At 41.0% G+C, this 24,652-nt stretch overlaps 2 protein-coding genes across 3 annotated transcripts; both read left to right on the top strand.

The window, feature by feature from the left end:
- The first annotated feature begins 1,309 nt into the window (after window positions 1-1,309).
- LOC135252130 (uncharacterized) lies at window positions 1,310-8,997 on the top strand. Of its 2 annotated transcripts, none has more exons than XM_064329942.1 (5): window positions 1,310-1,594; window positions 3,748-3,934; window positions 4,149-5,108; window positions 5,464-5,533; window positions 8,357-8,997. In XM_064329942.1, exons 1-5 carry the CDS (start codon window positions 1,518-1,520, stop codon window positions 8,680-8,682), a joined length of 1,620 nt encoding a protein of 539 aa, XP_064186012.1. In that variant the 5' UTR covers window positions 1,310-1,517; the 3' UTR covers window positions 8,683-8,997. The 2 variants fall into 2 exon arrangements, with proteins under 2 accessions (XP_064186012.1, XP_064186013.1); XM_064329943.1 differs by lacking the exon at window positions 1,310-1,594 and adding an exon at window positions 3,428-3,647.
- A 2,903-nt stretch (window positions 8,998-11,900) lies between these two features.
- On the top strand, window positions 11,901-23,330 carry yy1a (YY1 transcription factor a). Its single transcript, XM_064329947.1, has 5 exons — window positions 11,901-12,536; window positions 20,034-20,196; window positions 20,936-20,996; window positions 21,535-21,693; window positions 21,925-23,330. The coding sequence occupies exons 1-5, from the start codon at window positions 12,014-12,016 to the stop codon at window positions 22,105-22,107; spliced, it is 1,089 nt and encodes a 362-aa protein (XP_064186017.1). The 5' UTR covers window positions 11,901-12,013; the 3' UTR covers window positions 22,108-23,330.
- Window positions 23,331-24,652: the final 1,322 nt, after the last annotated feature.

The following is a 24,652-nucleotide window of genomic DNA, read 5'->3' as shown; positions in this document are numbered from 1 at the left end:
TATCATGTTGGAACTATTTCAGCTGTTTCATTTCATTGCTTCACACTGATGCAGTTTGAGAATGTTTTGCATAAAGTAAAAAAAAAAAAACACAAACATATTTGCCAAACCATCTGCCAACACAAACTATTCTAAGCACATTTCCCTTGTGCTTCCCTTGCACTATGGAAATAATGTAATATGTTTTTTTTTTTAGGATTCATTGCCCAAAGACTATGCATTCCAATCTTGTGCACACCAGGGGGTGTCAGCCCTGCCATCCATATTTTGTAATTGTACTACATTGTGCCTCCCTCGCTGTATGTAACAAATGCTCCAGAAACTCCATTGCATATTATATGCCAGTGGTACAAATGTACAAATATATTGGTATATTGCAGCCATGGTGTTTTAAATTAAAATCCAACCAAAACTAATATCTTGATATTAGAGAATCCTTAGGTGGTGCCTTCACAGTTCTATATTAATATGAATAGGGTCATTCATTCCATTTTTGTTTGTATTCAAAATTTTCTAGCTGAAAAAAATAGAATATCAAGGTAGATGAACATGCAGTGTTGGTAGTATATTTACCTAGTGCTATGTACCATATGGTCTGGTGTGTCAGGCTAATATACGATTAGTTGAACCATAAAAATTGTGCTATGGCAATAAGAATATGAGTAATTAAAAGTTATTTAGAGTTAGCAATTTTTCACAGCCATATGCTGGAAAATTCTTGGCTGGTCAAGCGTCACCAGAAAAGATACTCAGCACCTGGTGTTGTCTATGGGTCACGGTCTTCAAGCATTCATTGCATACAACGGATATGCAATGAAGTACTAAGCATGAATACTTTAATTTACATAATATTAGTATGACCCCAACGTCATTGTGCCCTGAAATGGGGGAGGGGGCTATATATAAAAAGTGCCATAATGTTTACATGGTGAAACCAAAATGAATAAAAATATCCTTAAATAAAAGCACATAAATGTGCATTTTAATGTACACAAATAAAAAATTGTGGAGTACAGCGCCAAATCAAGAAGAATATGTCTTTGTCTCAAACATTATGGAGCTGACTGTATAATGTGAAATTTGAATGGGAAAAATGCATTGAACCGGGTATGGACTGTCTGTGTTTCTGAATCTCGGGTTTTCGGATAGCAATCTCGTCTTATTGTTCTACCACATTAAGCCGAAGTAACGTAACAATCTATATTTAACTGAATTTAATAAAAATTTGCACAAACCAGTAATTAATCCGCCCTCTTTTTAAAAAAGTGTGCACGGACCCTTTAATTCCTGAGGTCAGTTTTCGGGGGTCGGTTATTTGGTTACACCACAACAGAGGAAGTTTTGTTTTAAGGTTGAAGCGATTTTCCGCCATATTGGTGCACAAGTGCTCCTAGTTTGTAAAGGAAACCAACATCTGGCAAAATGGATGATTAATGCAACTTCATACTATTAAAGAGTGTGAAAGTTAAGCCAGTGCGTGTCGTGTCACTTTGCTCTGGCGCGAAGTCCTGCATACCATGCCGGTGTGCTCTGCATTTAAATGCAATGCTCGTACTGGATGCAATAAAGACAACAGCAAACTGACGTTTCACAGGTAGGACTGCTGTGATAAACGTATATGTCGTATAGGCTACGTGTGATGAGTGTGTCAAACTGAAACCATTTGTGGAAACAATCCTATATCTGGCGTGCATATTAAGGTTGTCACGTTAGCTAGCTAACTGTTATTACAGGGCAGTTCGTGCTTGCAGCATGGTTGCACATGCACAACAAACTACCATAAAATATCAAGCCCCTAGTTAAGTCGCGGAAAGTTGTGTATGACACTGCAGTAAAAAAGACATTGCCGTGAAAGTATTTGCTCACCCTTTATTTTCACAGTCTCTCCAGAAAGGGCTCATTTATTATTTTATTCTCTGATTTGTCAAAATGAAAGGGAACGCATGCCCAAAGACATTTTTTCAACTTATAAGTATGACTGATGGTGAGCGCTGTTGCATGTACACTTCTATAACCGTGTCAGTTACAAACTTTAATGCCTGATCCCACTATATTTGCAAATTTTCTTTTCTTCAAATCGATTAGGATTAGTTGAGCTGTTATTTTAACACTGACCTGATCATTTAACTATTTTCCTTTAACAATTATTGGTATAGGTTGCTGGGAAAAGTTATGGGAGGTACACTATATGACCAAAAGTATGTGGACACCGGAACATCACACCTGTGTATGCTTGTTGAACATCCCATTCCAAAACCATGGGCCTTAATATAGTTGGTCCCTCCTTTGCTGCTATAACAGCATCCACTCTTCTGGGAAGGCTTTCCAGTAGATTTTGGAACTCAGCTGCAGAGATTCACTTCCATTCAGTCACAAGAGCATTAGTGAGGTTGGGCACTGATGTTGGGCGATAAATTGAATTGCAGTCAGCATTTCAATTTATCCCAAAGGTGTTTGATGGGGTTGAGGTCAGGGCCAGTCAAGTTCTTCCACACCAAACTTGGCAAACCGTGCACCTTGCTTTGTGCATGGGGTCATTGTCATGCTGAAACAGGAAAGGGCCTTCTCCAAACTGTGGCCACAAAGTTGGAAGCATGACATTCTCTAGAATGTCATTGTATGCTGTAGCATTAAGATGTCCCTTAACTTGAACTAAGGGGCCTAGCCCAAACCATGGGAAAAGGCTCCGGACCATTATTCCTCTTCCACCAAACTTTACAGTTGGCAATATGCATTTGGGCAGGCAGCATTCTCCTGGCATTCACAAAACCCAGATTAATCTGTCAGACTGCAAGATAGTGAAGCGTGATTCATCACTTCTGAAAATGCTTTTCCACTGCCCCAGAGTCCAATGGCGATGTGCTTTACACCACTCCAGCTGACGCTTGTCATTGCTCATGGTGATCTCAGGCTTGTGTTCGGCTGCTTGGCCATGGAAACCCATTTCATGAAGCTCTTGACGAACAGTTCTTGTGCTGACGTTGCTTCCAGAGGCAGTCTTGAACTCTAGTGAGTGTTGCAATGGAGGACAGACTGTTTTTACACGCAAAACAGTTGAGCACTCAGCGGTCCCGTTCTGCTAGCTTGTGCGGCCTACCGCGTTGCAGCTGAGCTGTTACTCCTATAAGTTTCCACTTCACAATAACAGCACTTGAAGTTGGCCAGGGCAGAAATTTGATGAACTGACATGTTGGAAAGGTGGCATTCTATGACAGTGTCATATTGAAAGTCACTGGGCTCTTCAGTATGACCCTGCCAATGTTTGTCTATGGAGATTGCATGGCCGTATGCTTGATTTTTTGCACCTGTTTGCAATGGGTGTGGCTGAAGTGGCCAAACCCACTAATTAAAGGGGTGTTCACACACCTTTGGCCATGTGGTGTATGTTTAAAAGTAGGCTACAGGTGTTTCTGAAGCCATTTCCATTCATTGAGCCCCTGGACCTAGGCCTAAGTAGTGTCAAGGTCAATGGATGCATATTAAATTACTAAAATAGTAACTAATCTTAAAAATGTTGTGTAAACTTTGTTCTTAGGGCTGATATTAATATCAAATGTTTAGTAAATAATTTAAATTTGTTTTATCTGCACAATTGTGTCTAATACCCCCAGGAACACGTAACTACCACAGTTGTAAGTCAAGTAAAGGTAGGCCTAAGTGTTTAGTTCACAGCTTAAACTTAGTTGAAGGCTGTAATGGAAAAAAATGTGTTTTACATATTTGAGATGATATTCCTGTGGGGTTTAGGTTCCCACTGAAGCAACCAGAGAGACTCAAAATCTGGATCCGTGTCACCCAGAAAGACCACTGGATCCCGACACCAAATTCAGTTCTGTGCTCGCGACACTTCAAAGAAGACTGCTTCGACAGGACTGGCCAGACCACACGCATCAGGGCTGACGCTGTCCCAACAATTGTCCTTTTCCCCCGGAAGGTATCTTTAACCTTTTAAGGTGCAAGATCACAAATATGTGATTAGAATGTCCTTAACTGGACATTCTGAATATTCGTTGATGTTTGCCGTAGCTCATTTTGAAATGCATTTGAATGAACACTTATTACACATATTTGACTTTTCAGTTGATTGGGCTACTGATTGCAAGGCCGATGTGAGCAGTGGCCACTTTGTCTCTCTCGTGCATTTGCAGAAATCCCAGCTGCTGGAGATGCAGGAGAGCGAACAAAACGAAGTGCAAAATAGCCCCCGCCGGAAACGAGGCCGCCCCAGAAAAGCGGCCCCAAAAACCGAGCAGGCCTCCAAAAAGGACCCGCCTTCAATCCCGAATAAATCCAACAATGCCCCTTTACCGGCCCCCGTCCCCATCCCCGTCCCCGTCCCCAGCAAAAACAACACTGCTAGCGCCCCCAGCGCGGCGCCTCCCGCGCCCCAGGTAGGGCGGAACGCGGCGGCGGCGGCGTCGCGGCCCCTGATGGCCGCGGCGGCGATGGAGCACCAGCCCAGCGTCCTCACCTACTTCAGCTACGTCCCGCGGGTGGAGCCCAAGCCGCTGCTGCCCTCGGACCACCTGTACGCGGTGACGGAGTCGCCGGTCAGGCTCAAGAGACGCTGCAACAACATCACGGACAAGCTGGAGGCGTGCCGGAAGAAGCTGAAGATGGAGCAGCAGAAGGTGCGCCGCTGGCACCGCGACGTCGCCAAGCTCAAGACGGCGGTGAAGGAGCTGCGCAAGGAGAGCGCCGCCCCGCCCAGCTGCTCCGACATGGTGGCGGAGAAGTTCAGCGGCGTGCCCAAGGAGCTGGTGAAGAGGATGCTGGGAGAGAAGAGGGCCTCCCTGGAGTACACGGAGGAGCTGAAGGCCTTCGCCTTCAAGCTCCGCCTCCTGTCGCCGAAGGCCTACAACTACGTGCGCAGCAGCTTCAAGCAGGCCCTGCCGCACCCCAGCGTCATGAGAACGTGGCAGGCGCACGGCAAGCTGGGGGGCGTCGCCGATGGCGACGACGCGCTGCCGGAGGCGCTGGCCGAAGAAGACGCGCACGGGAAGAAGGGCGCGGCCGTCCCGCACGCGAGGACGGCGATACAGCAGTGTCAGTACGCCAGGCTCCGAGTCAAAGCGCAGGAGGGGGACTCTTTTGCGGAGTGGGTGGAGGTACTGAACTTCACTGTGTCTACAGAAGAGAAGAATACGCTTTACCTGAGAGTCGGCCCTATTGACAAGAATGTTGATTGTACATTTTGTGTTGATGGAAAAATTAATTGGTCTTTTACTGCAGCTTCGCCTGTTAAATAGATTTTCCTTATGCGTGTAGTGTTAGCTTGATGGTGCATTTTAACATACAAAAACACCAAGAGGGTCCTGTTATATTCACTGTAGGTCTACAAGTACAACTTAATCACATCAGTTCTGATGTACATCCAATGGGGTTTTAGGATGTGAGGGGAGCAGGTGATACTGCCCAAAACTAAAGCCATTTTAAAAGGTCTCATATTTCTTTAATTCACAGATTCACAAAGGAATGGTGGTTTACATTTGCTTTTTCAAAGGAGCCACAGAAAAGGTGATCCCAAAAATGGGTAAGTTGGGTCCTCAGGTTTCCACTCCATAGCTTTAACTTTATTTAACTATACAGGAAGTGCCTCAATTGGCCATTTCACTATTCCGTTATTAGCCAGAAGTTCCTAGCCTTCAGATAAATCTTAGTGGAATGTACGCGACAGAAAAAAATCCTTAAAACCAACTAATTTTTAAAACATTTGATGTATTTGGGAATAAAGTTTGCTGTAAACATGAAACATGTAATCTTACTGCATTAGTCGACTGCTTACTTGCTTTAATTCTACTGCACTTTGCTCTATATTTGCCGTTGAAGCTTGGTGTGCATATGTTGTGATGGATGGTTTAATATTTTCAGGGTATGAGCAGCACAGCTGAAGATGATTCTATTGCTATACTTCATTGTATAGTAGTCAGGCTATTCTCATTTCTGTATTAAGGCTCATGTTCAACTAAGTTTCTAGCCCAGTAATTGGATAATATGCAACACACAGTTTAAAGCTTGTTATCTATATTACAGTAATTACAAGGATGAGCATGGAAAAACTGCTACATTTTTTAATATGATCATTTAACACACTTCAGAAAATTATCTAAGGACTATCAACTGCTAGAAAAGGCATAAAATGTGTGCAATAAATTAGTATTTATTTTGGTCTTATTACGAATATGTAAAAACATAGTTTGTAGATGCCAGTATTATCAGGACAAGCATGAATGACTTATTACTATATGGGATTTTTGCACTATTTGCATATTACATTTGATATGTAAAATATGCTTCACTGGCATTTGCCGATGCTGAAAGCATTCCTCTGATATATCCTATTGCAGGCATGATGCTCCAATACCTATATTAATATGACATTTCATATACCTACCGTCAGGTCCATAAATATTTGGACATTGACAAAGTTATTCTTATTTTAGCTGTCCACCACAGCATATTGGAATAGAAATTAAATAATAAATATGAGCTCAAAGTGCAGACCTTCCGCTTTAATTTGAAGGTATTTACATCCAAATCAGGTGAACGGTGTAGGAATAACAGCACTTTTTATATGTGGTCCCCCCTTTTTAAGGGACCTAAGGTAATTGGACAATTGGCTGCTCAGCTGTTCCATGGCCAGGTGTGTGTTATTCCCTCATTATTTCATTTACAAGTAAGCAGATAAAAGATCTAGAATTTATTTCAAGTGTGACATTTGCATTTGGAATCTGTTGCTGTTAACTCAAAATGAAGTCCAAAGAGCTGTCACTGTCAGTGAAGCAAGCCATCATTAGGCTGATAAAAACAAAAAATCCATCAGAGAGATAGCAAAAACATTAGGTGTGGCCAAATCAACTATTTGGTACATTCTTAAAAAGAAAGAATGCACTGGTGAGCTCAGGAACACCAAAAGGCCCAGAAGACCACGGAAAACAACTGTGGTGGATGACTGAAGAATACTTTCCCTGGTGAAGAAAAACCCCTTCACAACAGTTGGCCAGATCAAGAACACCCTCCAGGAGGTAGGCGTATCTGGCTCAAAGTCAACAATCAAGAGGAGACTTCTCCAGAGTAAATACAGAGGATTCACCACAAGAAGTAAACCATTGGTAAGCCTCAAAAACAGGAAGACGAGATTAGAGTTTGCCATCATAAAACATCTAAAAAGGCCTGTACAGTTCTGGAATAACATCCTATGGACAGATGAGACAAAGGTAAACTTGTACCAGAATGATGGGAACTGCTCATTATCCAAAGCATACCACCTCATCTGTGAAGCATGGTGGAGATAGTGTTATGGCGTGGGCATGTATGGCTGCCACTGGAACTGGTTCCCTTGTATTTATTGATGATGTGACTTCTGACAAAAGCAGCAGGATGAATTCTGAAGTGTATAGGGCTATATTATCTGCTCAGATTCAGCCAAATGCTTCAAAACTCATTGGACGGCACTTCACATTGCAGAAGGACAGTGACCCGAAGCATACTGCGAAAGCAACCCAAGACTTTTTTGAGCAAAGAAGTGGAATGTTCTGCAATGGCCAAGTCAATCACCTGACCTGAATCCAATTGAGCATGCATTTCACTTGCTGAAGGCAAAACTGAAGGCAAAACGCCCCAAGAACAAGCAGGAACTGAAGACAGCTTCAGTAGAGGCCTGGCAGAGCATCACCAGGGAAGAAACCCAGCGTCTGGTGATGAGTATGGGTTCAAGACTTCAGGCAGTCATTGACTGCAAAGGATTTGCAACCAAGTATTAAAAATTACAATTTAATTTATGATTATGTTAGTTTGTCCAATTACTTTTGAGCCCCTAAAATTGGGGGGGGGGGGGGCTATGTATAAAAATGGTTGTAATTCCTACATTGTTCATGCAATATTTTTGACAAAACACTTAAATGAAAACTGAAAGTATACACTTAAATCACATCTTGATTGTTTCATTTCAAATCTATTGTGGCGTACAGAGCCAAAATGATGAATATTGTGTCACTGTCCAAATACTTATGGACCTGACTATGTTCTGTACACTAGCCAAGACAGCCTTAAAAGAAGTCTAAGATTCAAAGGAATAGCAAATAGCATTAAACCATTTGATCTGATAATCTGAGCAGATTGAGTTTTTAAATTGTACAAATTTTATATATTAATTTCATAAGTTTGTACAGATTTGGACAGACTGTTAAAGAGATTACTGTCAAGTGACTGTCATCATCACTGTTGGAGATTGTATTTATATTCTGGCCAGTACAACAGGATTCAAGGCCATGGCACTGACTGCATAGGTTTTGAACATTTCCTTTACACGGTTTTCTGTTCTGTGACGTGTCTGGGTCTCTGTGTGTCCCCTCAGTGAAGGCCTTGCTGAATGTGAAGCTTTTTGAGGCGGGCCCGGGGAAGCAGGCCTCGGTGCTGGAGCTGCCCGGGAGCGTGCTCGTGGTCCCCCAGGACACGCTGGGGGGGCAGGCCAAGAGGCGGAGCATGCACTACCCGAACAATATCGAGAGCACGAAGGGCCTCCAGCTCTACGCCAGCTTCGTGACTCAGCTGGAGAGCCAGCTAGCCTCCTCCAGCAAGTGCACGGAGGCTGGGGTGGTGGTCAGGTACGGGGTCTACGGAGAAAAGCAAGCCCTGGTGATGGACAGTGATGGACTCTCCACGCATCTGATGGAATTTTAAGCCCCTCCCACTGGACCTCTTCGCTCTTTCACTGTGCAGTTCATTATGTTCAGCAGGATGAGAGACACATGCAGTAACATTACAATGCTCCACCCACCAGATAGGTTTTTGTATATGGCAGAAATATATTATGCATCAGATATTTTGTTGGGTAAACCGATTTGATTTTACGTTTCATTTCTTCCAGAACGGACAATTCTTCAGCAGTCTGAGCTTTTTCACAATTTTTAGTAACTTGGTTTTGATAGACTTATTTACTTTTACTATTGGACATTCCTTTGTGTCCGTGCCATTAAAAGTTGGAACTTCTGCATATGTCCATTTGTTTCCTGGTCTGGAAAGTAATCCAACCCGAAATGAACAAGGCACAGTTTTGGTCCTTGCGAATAGCAGTTTGAATAATCGGTATTCCACCACAGCTCTCTATGAGACCACTCATTTGCACCACACTTCTGCTGCTGATGTAATTTATGATGGGTAGTGTTGTATAGGTAAGATGATGTATGTGGACTCCCAGGTGGAATTTTTCATTTTTCATAAACATTCTTGTCGGAAATGCCTGGTTGAAGTGCTAGAAGATTTGCCGCTGGAAATTATTCAGAACACTACCGCCACCTGACACTGTCTGTATTAAGCAGTAGTGATCATGTTTCTACTGTTAAATACAGTTGTATCAAACAAGAGAAATGGGGGAGACCTAGTGTGTTACCTCACATAAAGTGCTGGTTGCAGTGAAACAAAATGAATCCCAAAAAGTAAAAGAAAACTATAATAGTGGCTTTTTACAAACTGTACACTCAGAATAAAAGAGTTGGGCCTTTTTATATCAATGCCTCAGATTAATGACACCGAGCCTGCAAATTAAATAAAAATCACATCACATGAAAAAGAAAATACTATAAATATGTACCTGTATATTTTAGTCTGTGGTGTGTGGGGTTGGTTCAAATGAACAGTGGCACCTGCAGGGTTCTCTCCGCAGGTACACACCGCTGTGCAGAGTAGGCATTGTGCGTTCCTCTGCAGCCTCAAAGTTTTTCTTTTTATTTTGTTAAATAAAAAGTATAAACTTCAGACTGGAAAATACAAAAATGCAACTGAATTTGAAACAAAATCACCAATGCATCTTTTAATTGCAAACTCTTCAATTATATATTGCATTTACGTATCTCAGAAGAGAATCCTGCAGGCTTCTCTGCAAATAGACACTGGTAGTCATAATAGATTAACACGTTAAACATACAGTATTTCTGGTGGCAGTCACCTTGGCAAACTGCCACTTTTTCAAAGTTCTTGGAATAAATATTAAGTCTATTTTCCTTTATGGAATAATAACTTTTGTGATGAAGAGGTTTTGATTCCAGTGAGTTCCAGATTGCAAGGAGAGGACTAAGGGTTTAGTTTCTACATGGTTTTTGAGAGAAATGGCTCCATCTACTGGAGCATTGTTACATACCAGTCAACAGCTCAGGTATTCAGATACTTATACCTGAAACGCCATTTCCCTCATTACCTTCCAGATAAAATACAGCACTTGCAGCACCTGTTTAGTCCCATTGGGGGAAGATGAGCTGGAAATTTCTGTCAGTGTGTAAGTGAAAGTTTTTTTTGAAGGAATTGTTTTGTGGAGTAACGCATCTGCCAAAATTAAGTCAACAGCTAAAGCATGTTATTGCAATTTGGCAAGCTTGCCTTCAGTTTTTCTGTCTTCAAGGATAATTGAGTTACAGATTAATGTGCTTGCTATTAAATGCATCATGATTTAGGTAATCTGGTGCAAATTATGACTTGCTGTAATATTATTTTTTGTTTTTCCCAAACTATGCCATTATTTTAATTGCACTAGGTTATTTATTGGCAAGGCACTAAGGTTTAGCATTTTTAGAGCAATAGAAGTTAGTTATAGTGCTATAGGGATTCAAAATGAATTATATGAGTTGTGCACTCTGAAAACGGTTGCTTGTCTTTTCTTCCTGTTTATCCCAATCCATGAAAATTACAACAATGCTTTTAATGCTGACACCCTAACCTTCCAGACCTTTCCAGGTAATGCAACCTTGTCTCTATACTGCTGAACATCAACCTCAATATTATTTTTAAATCCCTGGAAATAAGGCGAGACACAATATCAAATGACACCATTTGTCAGGGAATACTAGGTGACTCTTCTATATATTACATAGTATATTAAATACAACACTCCTGCAGCCCACTTGATGGAGAAAAAGCAGCTGGGCAAATGAGCTGGTAGATCTTCATCAAAACAAGATATTGTATCAAACACCTGCTGCCTACACCTAAACATAAAACATCTCAGCCAATAAAACCTCAGAGAGGCACAAGACAAGGATGAGCCCTAGCCTGAGTCTGCCAGAACTGCTGTCAGTACTACCAGTAGAAAAGAAATCATATGCCACACCAAAAACATGCCTATACTGTAAGCTGATTATCTGATATCTTTGGAAAAGATCCTGGTTGATCCTGAATATAACATTTACAGTCTCTTCAGTTTGCAAAGTTCAGCCTCAGTAAACATTAATGAAATGCTGCAGCTTAAAACCTTGTGCTAAAATGAACCCTAAGCACTTGTTAAAATATCTGGACTTAAAATGGTCTCAAACATCATCTACATAACACATCATTCTAAGAAACCTCACAAATGATTTCTAAAGAAAAATATTTCACTGTTATTGACATAATTGCGCTTTGGCTTTCATACTGGGAGCCATGAGTACACTCCATAGTAGCAGCTTTTGAACACACTGAAATCAGGAAAAGTGATGTTTTGAATAAAATTATATTCCATGTTTATGCCAAATATTATGATCAATGTTTGGTTTGCAATTTTTTGTAGACAGACACAAGCCCAGACCACACATACTCAGATATGCAAATCATAACTTGAAATATACAAAACAGAAAACGTTCCGAAGGATGTTTGGTATAGACATTGGCTACACCTCTGAAATAGTCAAAATTATATTTTTCATCTTTTCTGATTGAGTGATTCCTTTGCAAATGGCAAATTAATAAATAAAGTATTTATTATCAATTACCTGTTTTCCCAGTTTTAATAACTTATAATTTGCTTTAAACCTTGTCAAACATTTCGTTCCCATACATAGAGCGAAGTGTGTAACATTACGGTGGCACGGTCAGTATGAGCTGTTGAGCTCTCGTCTCGCGAGACTTAGCATTTAGAGCATAGTGGCGAACGGGACTTGGCATGGGACTGAGTTGAGTTTGTGTTGTCGAAGAAGGAGGAAGGGATAGAGACAGGAGAGGGGGCAATAGAACAGAGCGAGTGAGAGCATTCTGGGGGGAATCCAATATGGCATCGGGCGATACGCTCTACATCGAAACAGATGGCACGGAAATGCCAGCCGAGATAGTGGAACTCCATGAAATAGAAGTGGAGACTATTGAGACAACGGTGGTCGGCGGTGATGATGACGACGAGCACCACCAGCCCATGATTGCATTACAGCCGCTGGTCACTGACGATCCGAATCAGGTTCACCACCACCAAGAGGTGATCTTGGTGCAGACCCGGGAGGAGGTGGTCGGTGGGGACGATTCGGACCTCCGTGCAGATGACGGTTTCGAGGACCAAATCCTCATACCTGTCCCAGTACCTGCTGCAGAGGAGGAATATATAGAGCAGACTTTGGTGACTGTAGCCGGGAAGAGCTCTTCAGTGGGACGGATGAAGAAAGGGGGAGGCGGTAGCGGAAAGAAAGCGGGTAAAAAAAGCTATCTAAGTGCAGCGGAGGCAAGCGGTAGAAAATGGGAACAAAAACAAGTGCAAATAAAGACCCTGGAAGGAGAGTTTTCGGTCACGATGTGGGCTTCGGGTGAGTATGGTTTGATCATGGAAAATAGTCTTTTCTGTGCATTGTTCTGTCTATGCTAACAAAGCGGGCCTGCAAGGGCGTTGTCCTCCTTTGCTAGCCCAGCTTTTCTCGTTGTGGACTAACACACTGTCAGAAGTATTTTTTTACAGTTTTCCATGCATGCTTAAATGTAGTCCGATTGAAATGTTTTGGTTTGGAAGGGAAGCCATGTTTTTATGTGTTGATGGGCGCCGCCATGTTCCCCCGGTCCAGTATGGCGGCCCGAAAAAATGGCGTTTGTGCGGCCGGGGGAACATGGCGGCGGGTGCGGGAGCGAGCGCGCTGCTGCTGGCCCCTGGAGTAGGCCGCAATGGCGCAGTTTAAACATACAAGATGCAAGCTACTGTTCGGAGGCAGGAGGGGGAGGGGTCCGGAGGAGCGGGAGGCTAAGCGCGCAAAATTGCTGCTAACGCGTTAGCCAGATTATTCAAACGGGACCAACATCATGCAGTTGCTTGGCAGTCATAAACAGAAATGTTCCGTTAACTATTTGACCAACGTTATCACTGTTGTCGAACATGGTATTTTAGTTCTAATCAGCTAGCTAATGTTATTATTTCTAGCTAACAAGTTAGCCTGGCACGCTGCTTTTGAAGCGATAGCTATAGAACATTAGTGAAGTGCTACAGAAGAATAGAAGTGTCAGTTAACTTAGCCTGATACTATCTGTAGTTTTCTTTCCAGCTAGTTACTCGGTTGTCTTGAAACTAAACTTTTAGGCAACATATTAGACTATGTACTAGTATAACGTTATTGTTGATGTGGTTTTAAAAAAATGCTAGTATCATTAAACACGAGCTGATGCTTCCCTGAGCAGTTAAGCTTCATATGCCCGTATTACGAGCATGACATCGCTAGCTAACTTCGTCTTCAGACAGCCTAGCTCTTTAATATTGCTGGACTGCAGGTTTCCTCGTTTGATACTGATAGGTAGCTAAGGCTACCTCATAACTGGTAGCTGTCGTGCTAGCAAGCAAGCTAATGTTACCCGCTTTTAAAAAATGAAAAGTGCATATGCGGGTCTGCTTTACACGTGTAACACAGCGGATGGCCAAAGAATGATTACCTCGCTGTTTTATATAGTAAACAATTCGAGACACTGAGGGTTACGTTAACGGTTAGTCAAGACTAACGTTATCATTGTTTGCCTAGACTGGTCGGAAAATCTGGTTAGCAGCTAGGTAGACAGCCGTCTTATTTAGGAGGTAACGTCAGCTAACTGGCGTTAACGTCATGTTGTGGCTAGCTAAGTAAATTGTAGTTGGTGAGCTATTCAGTGTTATCACTGATGGACAGTCTTAACATCCTCTAACGATAATGTTTTAACTGTCATTGTTATTGTTACCGCTAGCTATTCCGTCAGTAGACTAATGCAACATAATTTACATGGCTAGTCAGCAGCAGTATGTGTTCTCGAGGTGGTGCTAACTTTATTTGAAAGTTATTAACTTTTCGTTCAGTGACGTTGAGAAGAAGAAAAAACACTGAAGCTTCATTAAGAATGAATGGCAGTTTTGATAACGTGGTTAACTTTTTATAATAATAATAATAATGATGAAAAAACAGTGTAACTGACCAAATGCGGGCTAACATTGACTTAAGACAGTCGCAATTATGGGATCCCTAACTTACCTTTGCCAGGTGCGTTAAAATAGGAATTGTGAATTTGAGTAGTCATTGTTTAGTGATTGTTGATTAAACTGTTATCAACCTGTATTTACACAGGAGATACACTTGAAAGCGAGGTCTCTTTCACGATTGTTCCCTGCGTGAAGGGAGAAAAACTAGAACGTGTGAGCTATGCTGTTGTATACTGCAGGTTTTTTATTTTATTTTTTACGAAAAATTGGCTTTGAAGAAAGAATAGGATTCACATTAGGAGTATGTACAGTTTGTAATTCCAGACTTGTTTTAGGTCAAATTACGAGGAGACGACACTTTGAGAAGCAACATTCTTTATAACTCCGATAGTTTTTCCATTGACACAGTGTAAGTTAGGGCTTATTGTCTTGTGTTTTACTTGTGTACAACATTGGGTTCGACCAGCACTACTCCATTGATAGGGTGCTGTATTTGAGATAGGCTTGATGCCTCTATTCTGTACACGGGACATCAGCATTGGACATATGGTGTTAGTAATCGATCTTATTGGCAATACACAACAGAATGAGGGCATGACGAATCAATCTTATGACGCTAGTGGATATGTGGGTAACATTAGTTTTTAAAAAGGTGTAATTAGTGGTCTTCCTAGCTTGGTAACGTGTGTGTTGGTTACTTAATTGCATGTGTGTGATGTGGTCATGTTGTGGAGCAACATTCTTGGTCATATAATTTCTCAGATGCACCGTTTTGTGACAGTGGAAATCTCTTCCGTGTAAGGATTTTCACTTCTGTACTTTCAGCCAATGTGCCATGACCCTTAGTAGCACTGCCTGCCACTCTGGTGAATTATCAAACTGAAAAAAATTAATCCGTGGAACGGGTAATGTGGTGTTTGATCTAAATTCAGTAAATGGAAAAATGTAGGGCAGAGCATTGCCATATTTGGAAGAGCACAGAGCAGTCATAATGGAATTTTGGAAATAATAAATCATTAATGAAGAAAAACAGCTTCTGCATAACCGAAACCTAAACCGTGAGACCGAAGTGGCTCTTTGCTTACTCGCAGTGTAATTCTAATTCTGTCTCTGAAAGTGGCTGCTGGTTTTGACAGGCAGCTCTAGAAGCTGACCTGAAAAGAGTACAGGGCTGTTAGTCAAGTTTGTTCAGCCTAGTCGAACACTCTTAAATGCTCAGTCAGTATTTGGTCAGCATAGCAAGCCTTCAACAGCAGGACTGATTGAGGAAGGATTGTCTCTGTCTGTTAGATTAAAGCTCTTCGTCTGTGCTTCAGCTTTGTGTGCGATAAGAAGTAAATGAAATTATTTGTTTATGGAGCATAATGTTGTGCCGATGCTGACTTGTGGAAAGACCTTCAATAAAGAAATAACTTTTAGATAACTCCATTTCAGTGGTCACGTGAATAAAGGGTTTGCACATTTTTTTACGCAGAAAAGGGCCAAAATGCAAAGAACAAAGTTAGAAATCAATTCTATAAACGCAGGTATTCCGACGTCTTTTTTAAAGATAACATCGGGCAATGACCCTGGCTTGAACCACAACAAAATACTTACTTCTGCTTCTTTGAACCAATTGTTTTTCAGTGTCTTGACATTTGTGTTGTTTATTGATCATACTGTTTACACAGCTATTGGTAGCATAGCAAGATTCAAAGAGAAAGCACTTAATTAAAATGTAGTTGAAAACAAGATGTCACGCACTAGCTATCTGACTCAGCATGAGATCATGTTTTGATCAGAATGCCAAAACATTATTTTTATCTTATCTTTATCTAGATAATCCCGCTTCTCTTTTAAGTTTCATAAAATTCTGAATGACATAATTTGTTTTTTGTTAATATTATTCTGAATGGGCATATTATTGCAATAATAGCTATTTTTATCTGAACACAAGCAAATTAGTGTGAAATTCAGATTTTGATATGTCCTGCGTTCCATTAATGCAGCATTCCATGGGCTAGCACAACCACTGCATTTGAATGCGATTAAGGCAGTGCTCCTTATTTCAGACTCATCATTGTTTATAAAGTTACTTGAGATGCTTTTGTAGAAAAGATACGTGGAACTCTGCATTCAGTTGTCTTGCAAATTCATGCCGCTATCTTGTTGCAGTTTGTGTTTTTGGGGGCAATAAACAAGACAGACCAGTTTGACATTGAACATCATCTTTTGTTTTTCTGCTTTTTTCTGTCAAGTTCTCATTGTCTACTTCATTGGCACTTTCATGTTACATGTACCTCCATCCATCAGTTTATATTTTACATTGTATCATTATCTTGATGTTGTAGCTTGTCCTGCCTCCTAGTTTGATTTAGAATAGGTTAGGTCTGAGCAATGTTTACTGTGTGAAGTGGACTTAATGTGTTCAGTGTTCATGGCTATAAATAACTGTTACAGAATGAGTATTGTACCTTATCGGACCTGTGTTTTGTAGTTGTTCCAATGACCTTTGGTATGCACTTTATTGTATGTCGCTTTGGATAAAAGCGTCTGCCAAATAAATGTAATGTAATCTATTTTTGATAATGAACATGGCACTAGACTGACAATCCCAGATTTCTTCATACAAATTAAAAACGTAAAAACTATGGTAGTCTCAAGATGACAGAAATGACTGCATGGTTTCAGAATGCAATTTACATTTGGGAATTATTTAAGGAAGTGAACATGCAGGGACCAGGGCAGACTAGGCCCTGTTAAAACATGCACGTTTGCACCTGAGATATGTAGGTGGCATGTTTCTTGTCTTGTGTATGCTTGCAAGTGTTAACACTCAGTAAAATTAAATTCCTGTCGTATGAATGGAATCGGCCTGAGCCATATGAAATGTAACCAGTGTTACATTTAAAACTTTTAAATACACATGTATCTTTTATAATTTAAATTATCACTATGTTGAAACACCATTTCCTGCAAACATATGATCACATTATCTTTCTTATTTAGTAGCATTGCTACATTCTTCTCTAGCAGTGCTCAGTTCTTTTTAAATTTTCACCTGTCTTGGTTATACTGTGTCTCTGTATCTAAAGTTATCGCTCTTTATCAAATACATAAGCTTTTAATTGACCTTTTAACCAGCAAATTTGAATTGACATGAGTATTTGCTGGTTGTTTTTAAGATAATGGACTTCTAGAAAGTGCTCACACTATTCAGTGTTATTTTTACTTTCAAGGAATGCAGTTACGGCCCTTGATTATCAAGATGGACCAGCTGAATTGTGGCAGTACAGGATATTGGCGTACTAGAGCGAGAGCTGTTGGCAAATCCATCAAGCAGAGGCCTGTGTACGCAGGGGCCCACCCACACCATATTATTTTCAGCAGCGTTTCAGTTTGGGCCCAAAGTTTTTAACACGCCCACTCTTTCACCTTCTCTCATTTGCACGAAGACAATGCGCAGGCCATCAGGATGTGAGCGGGTTACCGACACTGCCGTTTGCAGATGAAAGCGCCCTCGAGCCTCGGGGGAGCCGGTGATTTTGTGTAGGCGAGTGCCATGGCAGTTCGTTTTCAGTGAGAGGGCTCAGGACCTTAGCTGCAGCGGCGAAGCCCAGTTAGCACTGTAATTACTTCGTCTGTGGAGTTAATTTATACTCCAGTCAAGATTAGCATATTTTAAACGGTTATATCATCAGCTGAAGAAGAAAGGTGTTAATTCTCTTGACTTCAGATACAGCAACCAATTATGTTTTTGATGTAGATCGTGATCCAAGGAAACTTTCGTGGACCTGGGGATCCACACTGTAATGAGTTGGCAGTTAGATGCAGTCCTAATGCTTTATATAGCTGTCGGATGAAGCTGACTGGTTTTGCCTTTTTAAATTAAATTTATTAAACTCCACTACTGGCTTACCTTCAGAATAATTCATCTGACTTGTTTTTCATGTATCAGGACCAAATCTTTCATCTGTGCCTGGAAAAGACCATTCAGGCGAGGATGTCATTTGGGATATAACACATCTTACTGTGCTGTTGTGCTGTAATTGTTCTGCATAATTGATAAACAGTGCTAAATAGTGTTGGGCAGTCATTTGTATGTTTGGATAAGCCAAATATGACCCTCAGGGATTGCCGATAGGTGATTGTATAGCCGTGTATATTAGCTGGGGGGGGCTCGGGTTTCTCATGAACAGGGCAGTTTTGCGGTTTGCAAATTCTGATGATGTCGAGCCTAGACAGACAAATTAGTACTGTTTATTATATGCTGTTATTAGGCTATCATTATTTATCTCCAAAAAATGCTATCACTGACAACGCTCAGTACAGCGTTTTTTGAATAATGATCTGACCACCACATAGCATGAGACTCTCAAAACGGAGATCTATAGTACTGTATGCAGCAAATAGCCATCATATGAAGTTTGGGTGGGGAAGAAGCCCATTTAATCTGGCTCAGCTCATCATGCCAGCTGTGTAGGCTACCCGATGTAGCAACGATGCTCAATATAAAGTTTTAACGCACAGCGATTTAAAGCAGATCAAACAAAGATACTGTGGGGACCAAAAGTCTGAAGACACTGCCAATTCCTGGTTGTTTTCGTTATTTATGAAGGAATAATGCAATTATGATACTTCAGTAATGCAAGAATACTTTATTGAGAACAGTTACAAATGAAAATTTCCAAAATGCTTGTATGAAATGGGAAGCTATGTGTAGGCCTATATCTGGTTCGTCCATCATTAACTAAATGTTTCTCTATTCGTTGTCGCACTTTATTCCATTCAATGTGTGTTTCTAAAGCTTAATATGCAGATGTCTGAGCTATTAACAAATAAAGCCATCAATTGAATGAATCTGACATTCTACCTGTTGATGTCACTACTGCTAGTGTTTTTACATTATAAATAGCACATGTTTTTTGACTATACTTGTATTAAAAAATAATGTATTCTTGAAGAATAAGTATAAACAGGGTATCATAATTGCATTACGCCTTGATAAATTATGGAAACACTTAGTGTTTGTTGTGTTTGTAGACTTTTGCTCTCTATGCACTGTATCTTATCTGCTTATTTTAAAATAAAAACTAATTTGACTTTTTGCAGTGCTCTGTATGTGAATTTATTATGTGTGAAGTGATTAATTAATTGTATGTATACATGCAGCAATACCACTAGATAAACATTGAATTTGCCACCTTCCCCCCCATAGACTTGTTTTCATAAATCAAAGAACATAATTGGTCAGCCCTGCTTTAAACATTTTATCGCTCTTGAGGACAGATCTAATGCTAGTGTGTAAAAATCCTGTGACCCAGAAAAGAACACCCATTGCAAGGAAGCTCAGTCCACCAATGCTAGGCTGGTCAGGAAAGCTTGTATTGGGCTAGCAGGAACTTCTTTAATTTTATGTTTGCATCAAAGGACAGAAAAAGGAACTGGTAGTGTTTTGTTTCAAAAGCGGGGACCGACTCTCGTGTGTTTGCATACGAGTGCCATAAGTATCTTTATTTTGCATTATCTTTGAATATATTTTGTAATGAATGTATTTTTATTTGTATGAATTGTTTATTATGCATCAGTAATATTTATTCGCACGTGACTAAACGTTGAGTCTAGCTGTAATCTCGATTAAAAAAAAAAAAAATTTCAATCGTGTAATTGATCATATTATGTAATTAATGATTGTCTTGTATCGATCTGGTGGTTACGCGTCATTTCAGAAAGGTAGCTGCCACTACCTAGGTAAAGGGACTCCTTGTTTTGGCTTGGTTCAACTACATCTCACTGCTTCCATTGCCCATTGGTTGTTGGTGAGCTGTTACTGATGTCCTGTGGTAGTGCGTCCTCTTCCTGTAGGTGATTGACTCCGGTCTCCTTTGCTTCCTCGCAGATGACAAGAAGGACATTGACCACGAGACGGTGGTGGAAGAGCAGATCATCGGGGAGAACTCTCCTCCGGATTATTCCGAGTACATGACCGGAAAGAAGCTCCCACCGGGGGGAATCCCGGGCATCGACCTCTCCGACCCCAAACAGCTGGCAGAGTTCGCGAGGTAATCGCCAGGCACACCTCGAGGGATAAGCCTTGGAATACACACCTAATCTTGAGGAACTTTATCCATACAGGCCCAACCCACCCTAAAGAAATAATTAGTGTTACAGATTCTCAATAATGATAAATGACCGTTTTGCAGTTTTGATTAGTGCAATTAGCCTTTTCTGATTTCTGTTAATTCTCAAAAATCGCACATTGACCACTTTCTGTTGGAGCTAATCATTAATGTATGTTGTGAATACCGATGAGTACGACCAATCTGTATGTCCGGATAGGCGCAAGAACCACTCCATGAGTAATTAAATGACTAATTGAGGCGATTAATTTACCTTGATGGGATGATTTTTAATGAGTCTCTTTATGAGGGGGTTGTATTGGCATCTTGCAAATCCTGTCAAACTCAAAGCCCTATTTATTTGTAAGTGAACTGTCTGAGAATGTTTGGATGCTATCGGCTTTGTCTAATCCTTTGTCAGCATCAAAACGGTAATCTTTCCGCCAGCGAAATCTTTCCCCAGCCATTAGAATTGCAGGTCTGTGCCCTCTCTTAGCGCAAGAGTGGCTTCCACACGGAAGCGAACAAGTAGCTTACACCAGGGAGAATTGTAATCTTTGCAGAAAACGTTTGCCGGCAGCCTGTGTTCCTGAGGTGTTTGCGTTCCCCTGTGTTCCCCTGCGGTGGCTGCGGTTGGCTGAGGACGTAACGCGTCTCCCTTGGCGCTGTTCTTTCATTGCAGGATGAAGCCACGGAAGATTAAAGAGGACGACGCCCCCCGGACGATAGCCTGTCCTCACAAAGTGAGCCTTGCCCCCCCGTCGCCTGAGACATTTCCTGTTCTGACAAACCTGGCCGCTTTGGAACTGGTTGCGTTTGGACATGTGCTCGTATCTGATTGGTTGCAAAGATATATCCAGAGCATTGTATGAGACAAATATTCATTAGCCTGTCCTATCCACAACCTGATAAAGTGGCCCATAACATTCCACGCAGAATCATACCCCTTCAAAGTTGAATCTGATTGGCTGAAGTCAACCACCAAAAGAGATTAGGCTGTGTGAGCGCATTGGTTTGGCTGCATAATTAAAGTGGTTTTAAATCCTGTATTGGCTGTGAGCTGTACAGCTCCATGTGGGCACAGCTATCCTTTGATGTTTCAGTCTGTTTCAGTAAATGGGGTGTGGGTTGGGTCTAAAGCAATGTTGTTACTTCGTGCCTGGACATATGGAAGATGTTTCCAGTGGCCAGCGATTAGACGGTTACAGACACAGCAGTTAGTTCTTCTGTTTGATCGCGACCGTAATGACCCGCTGAATAACTGCTGACTCTGCACTTCAGGGATGCACAAAGATGTTCAGGGACAACTCGGCGATGAGGAAGCACTTGCACACCCACGGCCCGCGCGTTCACGTCTGCGCGGAGTGCGGGAAGGCTTTCGTGGAGAGCTCCAAACTGAAGCGGCATCAGCTTGTACACACCGGAGAGAAACCCTTCCAGGTACGCCAGCGCCCACCTCCCACTCCGTCAGTATTAATCTTGCTTGTGTCAGTCAATTTGCCCTCGTGGTTCGTAATGGTGGTCTCATCTGTATGATTTAAGCTTAAACTTACAATCACTCTCAAGAGTGTTGTTAGCACTGTTAAAACGTTTCAGCTTTAAATAGCGATAGCATAACCAGAATTTAATGCCGTCTGTCCTCCCTGTTTCTCTCTCGCTCTGTCCCTCCAGTGTACGTTCGAGGGCTGTGGAAAGCGGTTCTCCCTGGACTTTAACTTGCGCACGCACGTGCGGATTCACACTGGAGACCGGCCCTACGTCTGCCCCTTCGACGGCTGCAATAAGAAGTTCGCCCAGTCCACCAATCTGAAGTCTCACATCTTAACGCACGCCAAAGCCAAAAACAACCAGTGAACTGCGAGAGGGACCCTCCCTCTCAAATCCTCGACACAAACGGCATCTTAACGAATGCTCAAAAGAGAAATATGACATCCCTTTGTATATTGTTTCTAGAAAAAAAAGTTTTAAAAGAAATTGTCCATACAGACTTTTTGATAAGTATGGAGATGAGAAAAGAGGATACAGAACTGACGGTGAAGCCATTTCTCCTTCCCCCTCCTCCGCGTCTGGTCCCTGACAGAAGAACCCACCAGCTATACTAGTATACTTAACAGAAACGGAACTCAAGAGTTTCCATCTTGGGACAGTTCTTTGTACTACAGAGCTTAAAGGAAGAATCAAATGGTCCAGGTTTTTCAGTCAAGAATGGTTTTCACTCCTCTGCATAGAAAATCGCTTTTTAATTTTGTATTTTTTTTTTTCTTCCTCCAAGTGTGCATATTGTACACTTATTTTGGGATATGCTTAGTGATACTATGTGTGTTTTTTTCCCCCTGAAGATTGAAATCTGCTTGTGATAGTTCTTGGAAGAGAGTCGGCCATTACTGTACTACATGCATACTTTTGGAAGTGTTTTCATTTGTTTTGTTTACTTTGGGTGTATTCTTTACTCATTTTGTATAATTGTAACATACAGCTGTATTGAGATCATGTAGACACTTATAGCGATGTGATTATAGATAATGTTGACTGATTAAAAATCCCGTTTTAGTCGTGACACTTTTCTATTGTGCCTGACAAATTGCCAGACGCAAAATAAGAGAAGTGTGTGATGTTCTTCACTTGCGAGGCCTGTGTAAGTTTCGTTGCACAAAACGTACACAAAAAATCGACTTAAAGTGGTGCTCAGTTGCATTGTTAGAATGTATTGTGCAGGCAGCATTAACCCTTGTTAATTTGTACATCCTGTGTACTTCAGTGGCCAATAATAAAACTGGTCTCAAAGCAAGTGCTTATTAGAAGCTTATGTTTTAGATACTTATTTTAAAGATATCCCAGATACAAGGTGTATATATATATATATGTGTATATATATATATATATATATATATATATACACATACATATATATATATATATATATATATATATATATAATAAAATGCACATACATATATATTAAGCTATTTAAATGAGGCCTCCCTTACTGTGGTGATTGTTGCCCTAGTTTTCACAATGTATTGGTTAATGAAAAGGGACTGTTCCATTGTTACAAAAATAAAAATGGCTGACCGAAATGGCATGGAATATGGAGCATTTAATGAACATCAGAGCTGTTGTCCCTGGTGTCCATTCCTATGTAGAAATGTCTTTGCTTAACCATAATCTTTTATTTCCCCTGTAGGATTGTGTGGGTTCAGCCTTGATTCTGTAAGGGTGTAGTCTTGGTACATCTGTCCTACACTCTTTTAAAACCATAAACATAACCAAACTGGTATCTATCATAACAGGCGACTGTGATCCTGTGCAGTGAGTATTAATGGAATGCTGTAGAATGGTCTACCTGTTGTTTTTGTCACATGTCTTGGACCTTACACCTTACAGTCTACATTGGTTAACCCGTCTGTTGTCCTCATATTATATGGGTACCATGTGTCCACAGGGTCAAAAACGACCTAACCCTTACCAAGACCCTCTGTGATAAAGCCTCTTCATTTAATTTAAAACCCAAAATCAATATTTTCCATGTAGAAACAACCTGTCATTCATCAATAAATCGGCGAATAACTGTTTTCCTACTTCACAAGTCCAGATGGACTGTATTTGATCAGTTTACACCACTCATTTGTCCTCCAAAAAACACATGTATTGATGTCTTTTCTTTTCCAGTAATAGATTTGTGACACTTTATGACCTCATTTCATAACTGCAGGGATAAAAAAAGACTCATGATAATCTTTGTGCCCCAGTGGTGTGCCATGTTTATAAATAAAAAAGAATTATTAAAAATGGCAATGTTTAACTTTTTCTTGTGATAGGGTCACTCCAGGAAAAAGTCATCAAATTTAATGCTGAAAAAATTTAATTTGCAGGGTTTTCACTGCCATTTTTTGACCCCGAGGACAGCATAATGGTTACTTTGGACATTGTCACAGTTAAATTTGTACCTTAGTATTAAATCAGACCACTGCTCTCTTCAATTATTTTTGAAAGTGCTTGCCTTTCAAATTCAATGCTAGATTAGAGTGGGAATTGTCCAGAGACTTGGATTCCACAAATGCATTTATTTCAATTTGGTTTAAGTGTGTGCTACTCATTCTCCTTGATGAAAAACTATGGTCTATTTTCCCCTTAAAAACAATGGTTCAGTATGGAAAATTCCAAGTGTAACACAGCTTCTGTGGTGGTGTGATTCATCGTGACTGGTAAGGTTGTCTGACCAACGTTTCTGTGATGTAGGTTCTGAGGTAAGGGTCCATTGACCCTTAATTCAGCCATCTCGAATGGGTTTTTGGTCCAGATATATGTTGCCAATATAGATTGTCATCTAAAGGCAGTAAAGTACTCCCTGAAGCGGCTGAAATCAGTCCTAAAATCTGAAACCTTTTTGAGTTCCATC

This window comes from Anguilla rostrata, chromosome 1 (genome assembly GCF_018555375.3).
Source record: "Anguilla rostrata isolate EN2019 chromosome 1, ASM1855537v3, whole genome shotgun sequence".
Classification (NCBI taxonomy): Eukaryota; Metazoa; Chordata; class Actinopteri; order Anguilliformes; family Anguillidae; genus Anguilla; species Anguilla rostrata.
The sequence above is the reverse complement of the archived record's forward strand: the minus strand, read 5'-3'. Positions and strand labels throughout refer to the sequence as shown.